Genomic DNA, 14,195 nt, shown 5'->3' with positions numbered 1-14,195 from the left:
CATACTTGTGTGTTTCGTATTTAGACTTTTTAAAATATCCCTTTGTGCCCTTGTGCCTGTCAAACTTCATGGTGCTTATTTCTGAGCTCAGTTTGGGGGCATCCAGAAAGGGAGTATGGGCTTTTGGCTGTTGTCTTCAAGTGGCAGTTCACCTGTGTTCAACTCTCCTGTTCCTTACTTGATAACTTTGTTGCCTCCTTAAGTGCAATCAGCAGTTTAACTTAGCAGAAGTCTGAGCTAACCATTTTCTTGTTTTGCACTTCCTTAAATGAAACACAGAATCATCTAGCTGGAACATTCCATTTTGATGTTTGACATATTAACTATAATTTGATTGAGTTAAGTGTTAATCACTTGTAGTTTTCTTTTTCTTTGAATTTAGAATCTGCCTTCTCCTTTCTAGATTAATTTGCTTAGTAGAAAATTGCATCTTTAATATTAGGTTTTAATATTAGTTTTAATATTAGTTTTCTTTTTCTTTGAATTTAGAATCTGCCTTCTCCTTTCTAGATTAATTTGCTTAGTAGAAAATTGCATCTTTAATATTAGTTATCTTAAAAGATTGTAAATAGTCTTCTTGACTCAAAATTGTTATGTTTCACTCTCAAAACATACTAAAGTATACCTCCTAAATTAAAGTAGATAGGAAATGTCTTTATTGAGGATTTAAACTGGGAAGTTTGAAGAACTACTTGTGTAAGATCTGGTTTCATGTTGTTGTTGTACCCACAGGCTCTTTAATAGCAATAACATAGTACAGGGGTTGGCAAACTAGGACCTGGGGACCATAACTAGCCCACCACCTATTTTCATATATAAAGTTTTATTTGAACACAGTGATGTACATTCATGTACATCTTGGCTATGGCTGCTTTCATACTACAATGGCAGAGTTGAGTAGTTGCAGCAGAGAGAATAAGCCTTTCAAGCCTAAAATATTTACTGTCTGGCCCTTTACAGAAAAAGGCTTTTGACCCCAGGTATAGTAAAAACCTTTCAACTGGGGAGAGTAGTCAGAGGACCTCAGTTCTTTCTTCTCTTGATTCTAAGTTGGCAGCAACATTTAACAGGTTGCTAAGCCTCTCTGGACCTCGGTTTCCTCATCTGCAGGAATCATCTCTAAGGTGGACTTTCAAACTCTAATAAAATTCTATAAATCCATAAACTGTTTTGGAACCATTGTGCAGTTTTACATAATAGCTTTGTATTTACTATGCGACCCACTTGCAGTCACTGAGTTTAGAGAATTAAATAAACTGCTAACCATAAGACAGAAACTTGCTACTATTGTTTCAAAAGAATTTACCTCTCACAGCTCTTTTAAATAGTGCTTTCCTAGTATAAATATTTCTAGATCTTTGACTACAGTAGTAGCTAGAACAAGCCTTGAAACATAAAATTGACATATTAAGAAACTCAATTGAACTTCACTTGGAAATAAAAATAAAGCATCTCTAAAATTTTAGTTTCAGTGTATGGGAAATACGTGATTTGATATGTAAAAATCCCATTCTCACCCAGCTTTTAGGGAACATGCATAATATTTAAAGTGAAATAAGCGTCTACTGTAGAAAGAAGAACTCAACATTCAGTACTGTTTTTTCATCGTGGTAGCTGACCATAAAATTCCACTTAAGAACCTCTCATGCATTAACCCTGGACCTTTGGAAATCTAAAGAGTTGCCTGGGATGGTATCATCAAGATCACTTCTCATTTTTTTTGCTCTTCCCTTTCTGTGGTCCATCTCTTTTTCAACTTATATTTGTAGGAAGAAACCCTTACATGACCTCCTCCCCAAAAAACAAACCTTGTGGAAATGTATTTCTATTAATCTTTCCATATATTTAATAAATGCCTATATACATAAAAGATTTATCTTTCTTTTCAGGAAAATCCAGGAGTTCAATATTTAAATTTTAGACTTAAACTACTTAAGTGATTTGATACTTAGACTACATAAATGAGCAATTCTACCTAGACTAGCAAAAGGCTTTGCTCATGTTCTTGCTATATATTAATAGGATTGGTAATGATTTGCATTTACAAAATGCTTTACACTTTGCAAAGCACTTTTATATACATATATGACTTTTGACAGTGTTGTAAGGTAAGTTATGTGAATTTTAATATCCTCACTTTACAAATGAGAAAACCTCAAAAGGTTAAATGATTAACTCAACTTGAGAAAACCTCAAGAGGTTAAATGATTAACTCAACTAGCATCGTGCAGCCGGAAAGTGGCAGAGCCAAGGAACACACCCACATATTCTGACCTACACTTGGTAACTCGTAGAATTGAACACTTTTACAAAATAACTTTTATCATTCTTCTTGTTAGTGAAACAATAACTCCCAACCTTTTTCCACCCAGTTGTCCTAAAGAATGTCATGCACTCAATGTGACAGTGATACTCAACTAGGACTCAGGAGAGGCTGTGCATGTGATATAAGTCATGTGTAGAGCCAGACTCGGTGGTCTAGTGGTTAAAGTTCGTCACTCACCACTTCGGTGGCCTGGGTTCGCTTCCCAGTCATGGAACCACACCACTTGTCTGTCAGTTGCCACGCTGTGGTGGCAGCTCACATAGAAGAACTAGAATGACTTACAACTAGGATATACAACCATGTACTGAGGCTTTGGGGAGGGAGAAAAAAAGAGAGAGGGGAAGATTGGCAACAGATGTTAGCTCAGGGCGAATCTTTGCCTGCACAAAATAAAAAAAGGAGCCATGTGTAGTTGATTATGCTGTGTGGCCTGTTTGAGAAATACTGTACAAGAGTAACACCTAGTCACTGTTAACAACAAAAAGAAAGAGGAAAAGAAGATTAAAAAAAGAAAAATGACTTATTTCTACTTCCCAGAGATAATTAATACTATTAATATTTTGGTATATGTTCAGTCTTTTATATCTGTATTAACCTTGTATTTTTTCAAAAATGAGGTCATACTATAGATTATTTTAAAACCTTTTTTATGTAATTCATCACAGGCATCTTTCCGTTTCATTAAACATCCTCCTGCAGCATCATTTTATAATCACTGCAGAATATTCCATTGTGTGGTACATGTTTGAGTTCAAGACATAAATGGTTTCATATACTCTTACAATCCCCAACAGTGTTATTCTGGTAAATGCACGTGTGATTTATTTAAAAGAATCCAAAATTGTTTAAAAGCTACCTTTCTTCTAGCTGTCATGTCCCATATATTTGGCTTTCTGAATAATCCTTAAATAACCATTGCTTAATTTACTTTCTTAGATTTTTGTATTTGTTTTAATACTGCATATTTTTCATCTCTTTGCTTTAGGGTGCAGTACTAGCAGCTGTGTCAAGTCACAAGTTTAACTCATTCTACGGGGATCCCCCTGAAGAGTTGCCAGATTTCTCCGAAGACCCTACCTCCTCAGGTAATTGCATCATCCATGCACCAGTGTGAATCATTTGGTGTCTACATCCTTTCTTTTCCATTGTGAATGCACTTTCTCTGTGATTCAGTCAGATTCTCCAAGAGATTCTAAGGAAGTTTGTCAGCAACCAAATCCCATCCACGTGTCTGGTTCCTTTTAATTTTAATAGCAGAGTTGCTTTCCCCTACTGCTGCAAAACCAACATTTCACATTTTTTTTTTTTATCTCAGAAATACTTCTTCCCCTTCCCCCACTCTAGACTCAGCATTGCACTTCATCCACTCCAATGTCATAGTCAGTCTTTCTGGATCTTTCTGCTTACCTTCTACCTCAACAAAAACTTCTGATGTAAGATTTTCCCCATGTCAACTGTAGCAGATCAGACTTCAGGACAACACTGCTTTTAATTGAATCTTTCAATGTAAAGCTGTCTTGTGAGTTCTCTCTAAACCAATTAAGTTCTCTTTTTATAAAGTCTATAACACATGTATATAAGCATTCAAGGGATAAGAACGTAGAAGAAGAGTTCCCTATTTTGATGAAATGTCTATAGGTACTCCTGAAAAAAACTCACTAGTGTTCACAAAATTATTGTATAAAGTGCTCAGATTTCCATCTTACCAGTGAGGTATTCTCAAAAATTATTTACTAAAAATCCATAGGACCCATTTATATGTATATGTAAATGCGTGTATGAGTGTGTTATAGTTTTTAATTTTTACTCGTGTATTTTTTTATATACTTCTACATCATGTCCTCTGGCCTCAGCTTTTTTTCCTTCTTTCTTTAGAGTCACTCAGTGTTTGTCATATGGTTGACCTTGTTTTGCACTGGTGATTTGAATTTTGTACTCCTGGACCGGCTCATTCAGTATTCATGTATTACCTTTGGAATCAAGGCTCAGGGTCCTTCCAAAAGCATGAATTGTTTATTCTTCACACTTAGAAATATAGGAAAAATGGAGGTGCTAATACTTCTTTTAGGTTGGAACCATGAGTGTTTGTCAGTATTTATGCTTCTTCCTTCCTCTTTTATACATGTATGTGCACATACATGCTCACACACACACACACATACAGAGTTTCTTACCAATTGGTATGTGCTTACATACCACTTTGTGCAACATGACAGGATCAAGTTTCCCATTCCACCATGTATATAGTTCCTTGTTTTGACCTTTACCAATTGGGATGTGAATCTTCCTCTTTTGAGTGAAGGTGATTTCCAAAAACATTCAGAAATGGGAATCTTAGAGAAGAGACTCTGAGAGAAAGGCCTTGCTGTTTCCTCTTGTGCTGACTTGGTAATAATCCAGAGCCCTTACCACGTGACAGGCAAGGCCATAGTTGTGTTTATAGGTATGTTCCCCAGTGCTCCCTGTTTCATGTCTGTCCTTTTTCTTCCAGTCCATTGTATTCCCTCCACCTGTAGCTTTTTGTTATTGTTTGTTACCTCAAACCTCTTTCTTCTCTTCTTACACTCAGGTTACAATTGGCTGTCTAGGGGGAGTGGATCCACTAATGGTTTTATGTTGTACTGTGACTATGTGATATAGTCATATACTTGGAATATATTTAGAGGTTTTAGGTCAAGATCTCTGATACCATTTTCATCTTTAGAAATCGGCCTAGAGAGCAGGATGGTCCTTGCAACAGCTTCGTAATCCTAATCTTTAATGTTGCCCCATACTGTTTGCCTCTGCCTAGTCTTAAATGTTCCTTTCTACGAAGAGGTGGATTTTCCTTTTAGGGAAAGGAATTGTCTGTAGTTATAGACATGCTTATTTTCTATTAAGTACATTTTTGTTGCCGAATATTTTCTGTTTTTCAGTACAATCTCTAAATGATATGGTTGAAAATTTTATGATTACAGTACTTGCTTTTTAAACAAAAAGATTTCTTACTCTGTCTTGCAGGTAGCCTGCAAGCCCTCAAATTAGATGTTCACAATTTAGCATTCCTTCTTGCTTCCCTTTCCTGCAGTCACGCTATTTTTTTTTTGTCTTTTTTTAATGTTTCTGGATCTTAATGCTCTTGTAAGCAATATATATCTTTGATGTGCTAAATGTCTATCTCTAAAATATTTTAAATGGCACTGTCCAGCTTCTACAAATGCAAGACAGAGTAATTATTATGCAATGTACATATCTGATCATCTGCCCTAAATGAAGACAAAATTTTTATATACTCAGAAGTCAAACACAAAATTTTGAAGAAAATTCTATTTTCCTAAACTTCACATGGCTATCAGGGATTATTAATATGTTCCTAAAATTAATTTTTAATACTAAGCCATTTAAAGGGAGGCATTATACTCTTATTATCAGCATTATTTATCAAATGGCTATCTGCCACAAATTTTCTTTTCTGCAGCCAACGTAATAGTTGTACGGCTGGTTGCAGAAAGCCTGTTATATATTTTATCTAGACTCACATAACAGCTTTACCCTTTCATAAATTAACACATCTATATTTTCATTTTTATTTCGTTTTTTAAAATATTTCCATTAATCTTCAAGCCTAACTCCTTCTCTATTTAATTCTAATCCTTAAATTCTTCATTTATTTTAAGTTGATCATTTATTTTAAGTTCCCAACCTTATCCTTTCCACTGTCTTTCTGTTTAAATTTGCATAGGTTTGTTTTATAGTACAAGACACCAAAACACTTTTCATCATTACCTGAAACTTCTAGGCCCATGGCGAAAAAAGAAAAGTGTTCATAGAGCGTGTGCTTGTGGTAGAGTGGGGGTGAGGGGGTGGGGAAGGAGGAGTTAGAGAGAGAAACGTGTAAGGTCACCACTGCCCTTTCTTGAGATGGGCAGTCTGCTGTTCATCTTTAGATAATGCCTTTTTGTATTCTTTCTATAAAATGATAATAAATGGTAGGTAGTTAGATTTTTTTTAATGACTTTGCTTGACAAAATTAAAAGCTGGCGATCTTATTTTGGTCCCCCGAAAATTCTATTTAAAACCACAATTTAAAAATGAATTTAAAACAAATCAGTTTCCCAATTTGTCATCTAAAGAAGAGTCTAAAATGTTTAGGTATGCTGTTTACATTGTAAAACAATTTTTATATGAGATTTTTGTCTACGTTGATTATTGAAATTAGTTTATTATACGTTCACTAGAATTTGTTAAGTTTTATTTTATGATAGACAGTGGATTGTTGCTGTGTTACTTACTAATCCAAAGCGGGAATGTTCTGTTCTCATATTTCAAATCAAAGAAGTCAGAATCAGAACCCAGTGCGTTGGTGACTGAAATCCTGAACAGTCCCCGTGATTGTGCTCATGGAACACAGGGGCTCACTTTGGGCTCCACCGGGGGACCATGCTTCTTGTGGCTCATCTGCTGGGCCCAACTGTGGCTTGATAATCTGCTTGCTCTAAAATCATACTGTTTGTTGTTTGTCCATATGCTGCCTTCCTCCTAGGACTTCTAGCAGCAGAAAGTAGGTACCCCTTTGTTTTCCTCTAAGGTTTATCTTTTATGCAAAAGTGTTTGGCTTTGCATGGTTCGTAATCAGCTTGACTTTTTCCTTGGCTGTTTGTGTTTAGATGTTTAATTATGAATTTTAACACTGCCTGATCATAAAATAAAAACTTGGATATATTGATTTCCTGAGGCGTTGTTATACAAATAATATTAACTTCTCACTTCTTTCATAAGAGGAAAAAGAGGCAGTGTTAAAATTTTAACTGTACTTAATATTATTTCACATCTGAATTTCAAGCACAAATACATTAATTCTGGGGAAAGGGTAACATTTTATTTTATACTTTGCTTTCAAGAAAACTTTCAGGGTAAGTGAATTTTCCTTTGACAATTACATAATCTATAAGCAGTTTTTATTACTCTGTTACTGACTCTATTTTAGGTTTATTAATGTGGAGCTGTGAAATAAACCCCTGAATTTATGTCTCTTGACAACTTGTACCATCAGAAGAACATTTATAAAGAATAATATAATGGCTAGATTTTAATTACAAAGGAATGTAATTTGAGTATGTGAGAATATTCAAGAAAAAAGTATGTAAGAAATTACACATACACACACTCAAATAAGTACAAGGGAAACCAAAGCAGTCTGAATAAGATGGGTGGATTGTATCAATGTCAGTCTTCTGGTTGTGATATTATACTATAGTTTCCTAAAATGTTACCAATGGGGAGACTGAGCAAAGTATACAAGGGATCTCTGTATTATTTTGTACAACTGCATACGAATCTACAATTACCTCAATAATAATTTCAATTAAAACAATAGAATAAACCCATTCCTCAGTGTTATGGGGGGAAAGTATATGAGACAAAGATAAATTAGAAAATCTGGTTGCTAATAATTGAAGTCATTGTCACACCTTCTTGCATTAGTTACTGGTAGCTCAAATTGCAGCTGATTTAATATAAAAATCTCACAGTATATTAGTTATCTGTTGCTGTGCAATGAATAACCTCAAAGCAGTATTTATCATCTCATAGTTTCTATGGGTCAGGAATCTGGGGGTGGCTCAGCTGAGTGCCTCCGGCTCGAGATCTCTCGTGAGATTGCGGTCAAGCTGTTGTCCAGAGCTGCAGTCTCATCTGAAGGTCCAACTGCAGGGGGAATCCTCTTCCAAGCTCACTCATGGTTGTGGGACTCACTGGCTGTTGGGCCTCTCCATAGGACTGCTCACAACATAAAAGCTTGCTTCCCCCAGCATGAATGATCAAAGAGGGAGGGCAAAAGTAAGAGAGCGCCCAAGGCAGAAGCCACAGTCCTTATAACCTAATCTCAGAACTAACATCCTATCACTTCTGCCCTATTCTGTTCATTAGAAGTGAGTTAATAAGTCTAGCCCACTCTCCAGGAAAGGGATTAATTATACAAGGCTGTGAATACCAGGAGACAAGAATCTTGGGGTCATCTTAGAGGCTGCCCGCCATGCTCTTGTTTCTCCAGATTTAGCACCCCTCTCCTTTTTTTTTTTTTTTTTTTTAAATCAGACCTATCATGTCATTTGGGAATGAAAGCATCTTGGAGGTATTAAGTAGTGCTTTTCCTTAGTCATAAAGTTTTATGTGAATGGGCACTTAATAACCAGCAGAATGGTACTTAAAGTACTTTGACACATTTGTGTCCAACAATGTTGCTATTCGGAAACATAGGCTATTTCAACAAGCATAATGGCATTTGAATTATAACATCTGTGCTCTGACAGAATGCATTTGCAGAGTTTACTTCTTTTAACTAATAAATTTTGAGGCATTAGCACTATAATCTATGCATAAAGAATCTAAAGCATTTATCATCATGCATAAGTTTTCACAACTTGAATTGGATATAGCACAAATACTTAAGTCCAAAATCCAGTTTCCATTACAGGATTCATTATTGCTTATAACTTGATTGATAACCAGAATTTGCCTTGTACAGTGAGAATAAAAGCTATCGTCCTTGAAGTGGGGGTACAGGGAAGAGATTGACTGCAAAGGGGCAAGAGGGGAACTTTTTTGGAGTAATGAAAATGTACACTCAAATTGTGAATTTTAGCTTAATAAATTATACCTTAGTAAGCAGATTTTTTTACAATGCTGTTGTGCTAGCAAGGAGAGGCTTTGATTGAGTGGGTGATCTGAATGTGCGCGTAGTGATTCAGTGTGGTGTAAGTGGGATAGCTAATAGGAAAGAGGTTATTGACAACCACAGGAGAAGGTAGACGAGGTTCAGATGCTGTGTTTGCTCAGTGACATTGCATTTTATAGCTATACAGATCATTTTTTAAATATACACATACAAATCTTTGTTACTGAAATAACAGATGTATGTAATGTTATCAGATGTATGTAATGTATACATTTATCAAAACTCATTGAATTGTACACTTAAGATTTGTGTATTTTACTCTGTGTAAATTTTACCTGAGAGAGACAGACAAGTGTTAAAATCTATGCTGAAGCGTTTAGGGGTAAAGTGTGCTGATGTGGATCACTCTACCACTTATTTTGAAATGAATTAATGGATGGATAGATGTGTGATAAAGCAAAAATTGAAAACTGTTAACAACTGGAGAATCTAGGTAGTGAGTACAATTGTTTCAACTTTCTATAGGTTTGAAATTTTTCATAGTAAAACATAAGAGGAAACAGTTTTCATACAGACTCAGGCTACTTTGACACTGAGAACTTTTTAGTTTAAACATTCTGCTATTTATTTTTCTGTCCTCCTTTCAGGTTATTTTTAACTCAGTCAACTTTTTTATGAGATTTTTCCACTCTTGTAATGAAATTGTTCTAGACTCAAAAAGTTTTCATTGACCTTAAAAGCATATTCCTCTCTAAAGAAATAGACTCAGAAAACATTTTTAAAACAGTTGACATATTTATGCTTTTTTGATTATTATTTCATAATAGTAACGGAAAACTTTTGAGAAACTGGTTTGTATTAGTGAGATTCTTAGAAAAAGTAGAAATGTTCAAAGTTAAAATGTATAAAATTATCGACCTAATTTTTAGATACAAACTTGATTACCAGATTAATTATGCAAAAATTAAAGTGAAATACTATTCTGAAGGCAGTTTTGATTATTTTCTCATGAATTTATCGTTGTGAAAGTTTGGACCAAGGCCTAAGAAAATAAACCTTATATGGTAACTAAAATTGAAATTAAAGAGAGAATAGAAACTGGATATCATCTTATTACCAAATGCAAATTATTCAGGTGCCTTGCTGAGGATGAAACATCATTTCAGGAGGGGCTGGTCTGTAGTGGAAGGCCTAGGTGTCAGAGACTTGCATTCTCGAACTTGCTCTTCTGTTCACTGCTGTGGCCCCAGGGTCATTTAACCCTGCTGAGCCTCTGATTTTTCACGTATAAAAACACTTGTATACAGGACAGAGTTATTGTGGAATCATGTAAGGTAATAACTGTAAAAGCACTTTGGAAATTATAAACTGTTATACAAACATGAATATTAAAATAATTTTCATTATGACTTTAAGGAAAAAGCACTGTAAAATCAGCTGTTTTCTGCGGTTATTTTGTTATAATACCTTATATTCAATTCTTCAGAATTTGCTCAGAAAAAATAATTTTAACCAAACACATTTTATTGTGTCTTTTGGTACCAAGCACTCTGCAAAGTGCAGCCAGGAATACGAAAATGGATAGAATAGCCTACAGTCCTGCCAGTAAATAAATTGCCCTCTGAGGTGAACTCATGTACTATTTATTTATTGATTTTTTTCCAAGGTAGTTACGAGTTTATTCAAAAGTTTTATAGAAAAAAACATCCTTTTCAGTTTTTGAGAAAAATGAATCGTTCTTTCAGATATGACAGTATTGATCAACAAAATAAGTACTAGTAGCAGCTTAGGAGCATGCGTGTGTGTATCATTGTGTTGTGTTGTATTAATTATTACTTCTGCCTCAGTGTTTAAAGCAAAAAGCAATGGAAAAGCCCCAGAAATGTCTTTGTGTACGTTTATATTTTATAATGAATTGAAAAATTATGGGACTTTTTGATGGGCTTGGATTGAACTGCAGGTATAAATTATACACATCTATCAGACAAAGAATGTGTTCTGTGGTTCTGCTGGTCATACCCAAAGGAAGAAATAATGGAACTAGCAGACGTGTTAAATGGCTCAATGGAAGGTGTTAAAATGATCAAGGGTGAAGAAAGATTTTGAAGTTAAACTAAAAACATATGTTTATTCAACTTGGAAAGATGAAGGAGAAATGGAATAAAAACTGTAGTTTTCTTACCTAATTACAGAAACTTAAAATTAGGGGCACTTTTCAGAGCTTGAAATAGGCAACTTGAGTACAGCCATGGAAATGCTTCCTTCCATGATTGAAAATCCACAAAGTTAATCACATTGGGTATAAGATAAGACTGTAAATCAGTTCAAAAAAGATGACAGTCTAAGGAGGTTAAATAGACCTGTTGACCTGGTGGGTCTTGCCTCCTGGAAACACAGGCTAACAGATGCCTTTGTGCTTTCCATCAAAGCATCCACTGGGTCCGTCAAAGCAGATTAGACCCTGGGTGGTGTTGGATTCCTGCTCATCCACCTCCTTTCTGAGGCTATCCCAGCTCCCCTCTGGGCAGCCTGTTTCTGTGCTGCTTTTTTTTTTTTTTTTTAACCTCTTCTGTGTTGTTTACTTCAGTGTATAGTATTGCCTCCTTCACGCCCCAGCCTGAGAGCCCCTTCCTCGAGGCCAAGGATCACACCTGTTTTCTCTGAAGCTCCTGCCTAGCACCTGGCAAAAAGCAGGAATGTTCAGTAAATGCTTTGGTTATTGTCTGACCCAACAGTGTTCAAGTTCTTTTCTAACCTCCATATCCATGCATAAACCACACACAGCTGTTGTTGAAGGTTCCCCCCATGTTTCCTAGTACGACCAATTAGTGTAGTAAGTCAGCCAGAGCGTAGACTTCTGAACCAGACACACTGGGATTGAGTTCTGGCTCCACCACTTCCAGCTATAACCTGCCTTGGCCTCTCTGAACCTCAGTTCTCTATCTAGAAAGGTTGGGTAATAGATCTACCTCATTGCGTGTCCTGAGATGTGCCTGGCCCATGATAAACACTCAAGAATTGGGAGCTGCTGTTATTACAGTCATGCGTTAGGTAACGATGTGGATACATTCTGAGAAATGTGCTGTTGGGCAATTTTGTCATTGTGCAAACATCATAGAGTGTACTGATGGGAACAAAATTTGCCACCCCAAAATGTGTCTCTCTAACATGAGGATTATTTTAGGCTGATTATTTTTAAGAAACAAAAGACTCAGAAAGTTTTTCTTGTTACCTCCCCCTTAACTGCCTAAAAGGATTCAGATTAAACAAACCTGTCTCAGGAAGTGAGCTCTCACCTTAGCACCGCATGAACTAGATGGTAGACAGGGAGGAACCTAGAAAACCTTGTTTGCTGGGCTCCCCTCTGTGTTCTTTTGTTTCTGTTTGGCCAAACACTTGTTTTCCAAACGTTTGCTCCTTTTCACCTTCTGTGAATTGCCTTCCTTCCCTTTGAAGTCCCTGACTCTTCCCACCCCAAACATCATCTTTTGTCTTTAGCCAAGGATGGTCTTTATAGTGAAAGCTTGCACCATTTTGTCAAGTTAGCCAGGTCTTCCTGGGTTTCTCCCGTGTATGTATGTTATTGAACTTTTGTTTCTTCTTCTCCTGTTAATCTGTCTCATGTCAATTAAATTCTTAGACGAACCAGAAGAACCTAGGATAGAGGGAAATTTCTTCCTCTCCTACAGTACTTACACAAACCTAAATGGTATAGCCTACTACGCACCTAGGCTATATGATACTAATCTTAGGGGACCACTGCCGTATATGTGCTCCATCATTGACCAAAACGTCATTATGTGACACATGACTATATTATGTTTCTTTAGTAATTAATTCAATGCATACTTTGTGGATGTTATAAAATGAATCAAATATAGATGTGCCTTAAGGACCTCACAGCACAGAAAAGAAGAGTGAACAAGTGCACACATAGGGTACCTCATGGAGTCTGCTGATGGGCCAGGAACTCTGGGAGTTCACAGACCAACAAATGATACGTCCATGGTCTGGTGTAGCCAAAACTGCTTCCCAGTGGTTAGACTTGCCATCTTAGTATTCGATATATACAAGATTGCTTTATTTTAATCTTATAGTATTAATAAACTGCTACCTAGATTGTGTAACACCATAAGTGATGGTGGATAGAGACAATAAAAAAATCTAAAGATTCCACTAAGCTAACCGAATGAAAATGATAATTGGGTTTCTGTGGTATCTGTTGAATTTTTTTAATATACCAAAAAGACCTTCATTAGTATTTTTGTTATTGCTATTTCATAAATCCAGAAGTTTAGAACTGGCTTTGGTAACTTTATAGACCTGGTATCATTTAATTCTGCTGTTGGTGATGTGCTGGAGTCAGGGGTTCAGTGGGACATTTGGGACTAATTGCTTCATATTATCTCTTACTTTCCAAGGCTTTCAATAAGGCATGACGAGCGAGCTGGCTTTGAACTAATTTCCAGAGTTTTTTTCCTACTCAGAACAAAGTAAAAGTCCTAAGAAGAGCAGGTAGAAGGAAATGGGTTCGGTTAATACCTTTTCAGGGACAGCGGGGGAAATGAGAACTGATTTCTGCCTTGTACCTTTTTTATCCCACTTAATATCCACTTAATGTTTTCAAGGAAAGAATACCAATAGCCTGGCAGGTGTGACTATTCAAAATCAGAAATTATCCACAGTCCCTTCAACAAATGAATGGTCAAACTGTGGTACATCCATGCTGTGGAATACTACCCACCAATGAAATGGATTAAACTGTTGATACACACAACAACCTGGGTGAATCTCCAGAGAACTATGCTGAGTCAAAAAAGCCAATCCCAGGGGCTGGCCCAGTGGGATAGTGGTTAAGCTGGCACCCTCCACTTCAGCAGCCCAGGGTTCGCAAGTTCGGATCCCAAGTGCAGACCTAGCACCACTCGTCAAGCTACACTGTGGCAGCATCTCACATAAGAGAGAGGAAGATTGACACAGATGTTAGCTCAGCGACAGTCTTCCTCCAGCAAAAAGAGGAAAATTGGCAACAGATGTTCGCTCAGAGCTAATCTTCCTCACACACACACACACACAAAGCCAATCCCAAAAGGTTACATACTGTATCATTTCATTTATATAGCATCCTTGAAATGACAAAATTATAGAAATGGAGAACAGATTAGTAGTTGCCAGAGATTGGGGTGGGTAGGGTAGGAGGGAAATGAGTGTGGC

At 36.4% G+C, this 14,195-nt stretch overlaps 1 protein-coding gene across 23 annotated transcripts in view; it reads left to right on the top strand.

Moving 5' to 3' along the window:
• The window catches only part of CASK (calcium/calmodulin dependent serine protein kinase), a 374,427-nt gene that overhangs the window by 269,541 nt on the left and 90,691 nt on the right, over window positions 1–14,195 (top strand). For 12 of the 23 annotated variants that reach the window (XM_070258202.1, XM_070258197.1, XM_070258194.1 and 9 more), the window contains exons 10-11: window positions 3,312–3,411; window positions 6,849–6,866. In XM_070258202.1, coding sequence (XP_070114303.1) covers window positions 3,312–3,411; window positions 6,849–6,866 — 118 coding nt within the window. The remainder of the gene's footprint in view (window positions 1–3,311; window positions 3,412–6,848; window positions 6,867–14,195) is intronic. The other 11 variants (XM_070258206.1, XM_014728817.3, XM_001489920.7 and 8 more) reach the window with 1 other exon arrangement.

The sequence above is a fragment of the Equus caballus genome, chromosome X (assembly GCF_041296265.1).
Source record: "Equus caballus isolate H_3958 breed thoroughbred chromosome X, TB-T2T, whole genome shotgun sequence".
NCBI lineage: Eukaryota > Metazoa > Chordata > Mammalia > Perissodactyla > Equidae > Equus > Equus caballus.
Note: the sequence above shows the minus strand (reverse complement) of the source record. Positions and strands in the feature narration are given on the sequence as shown.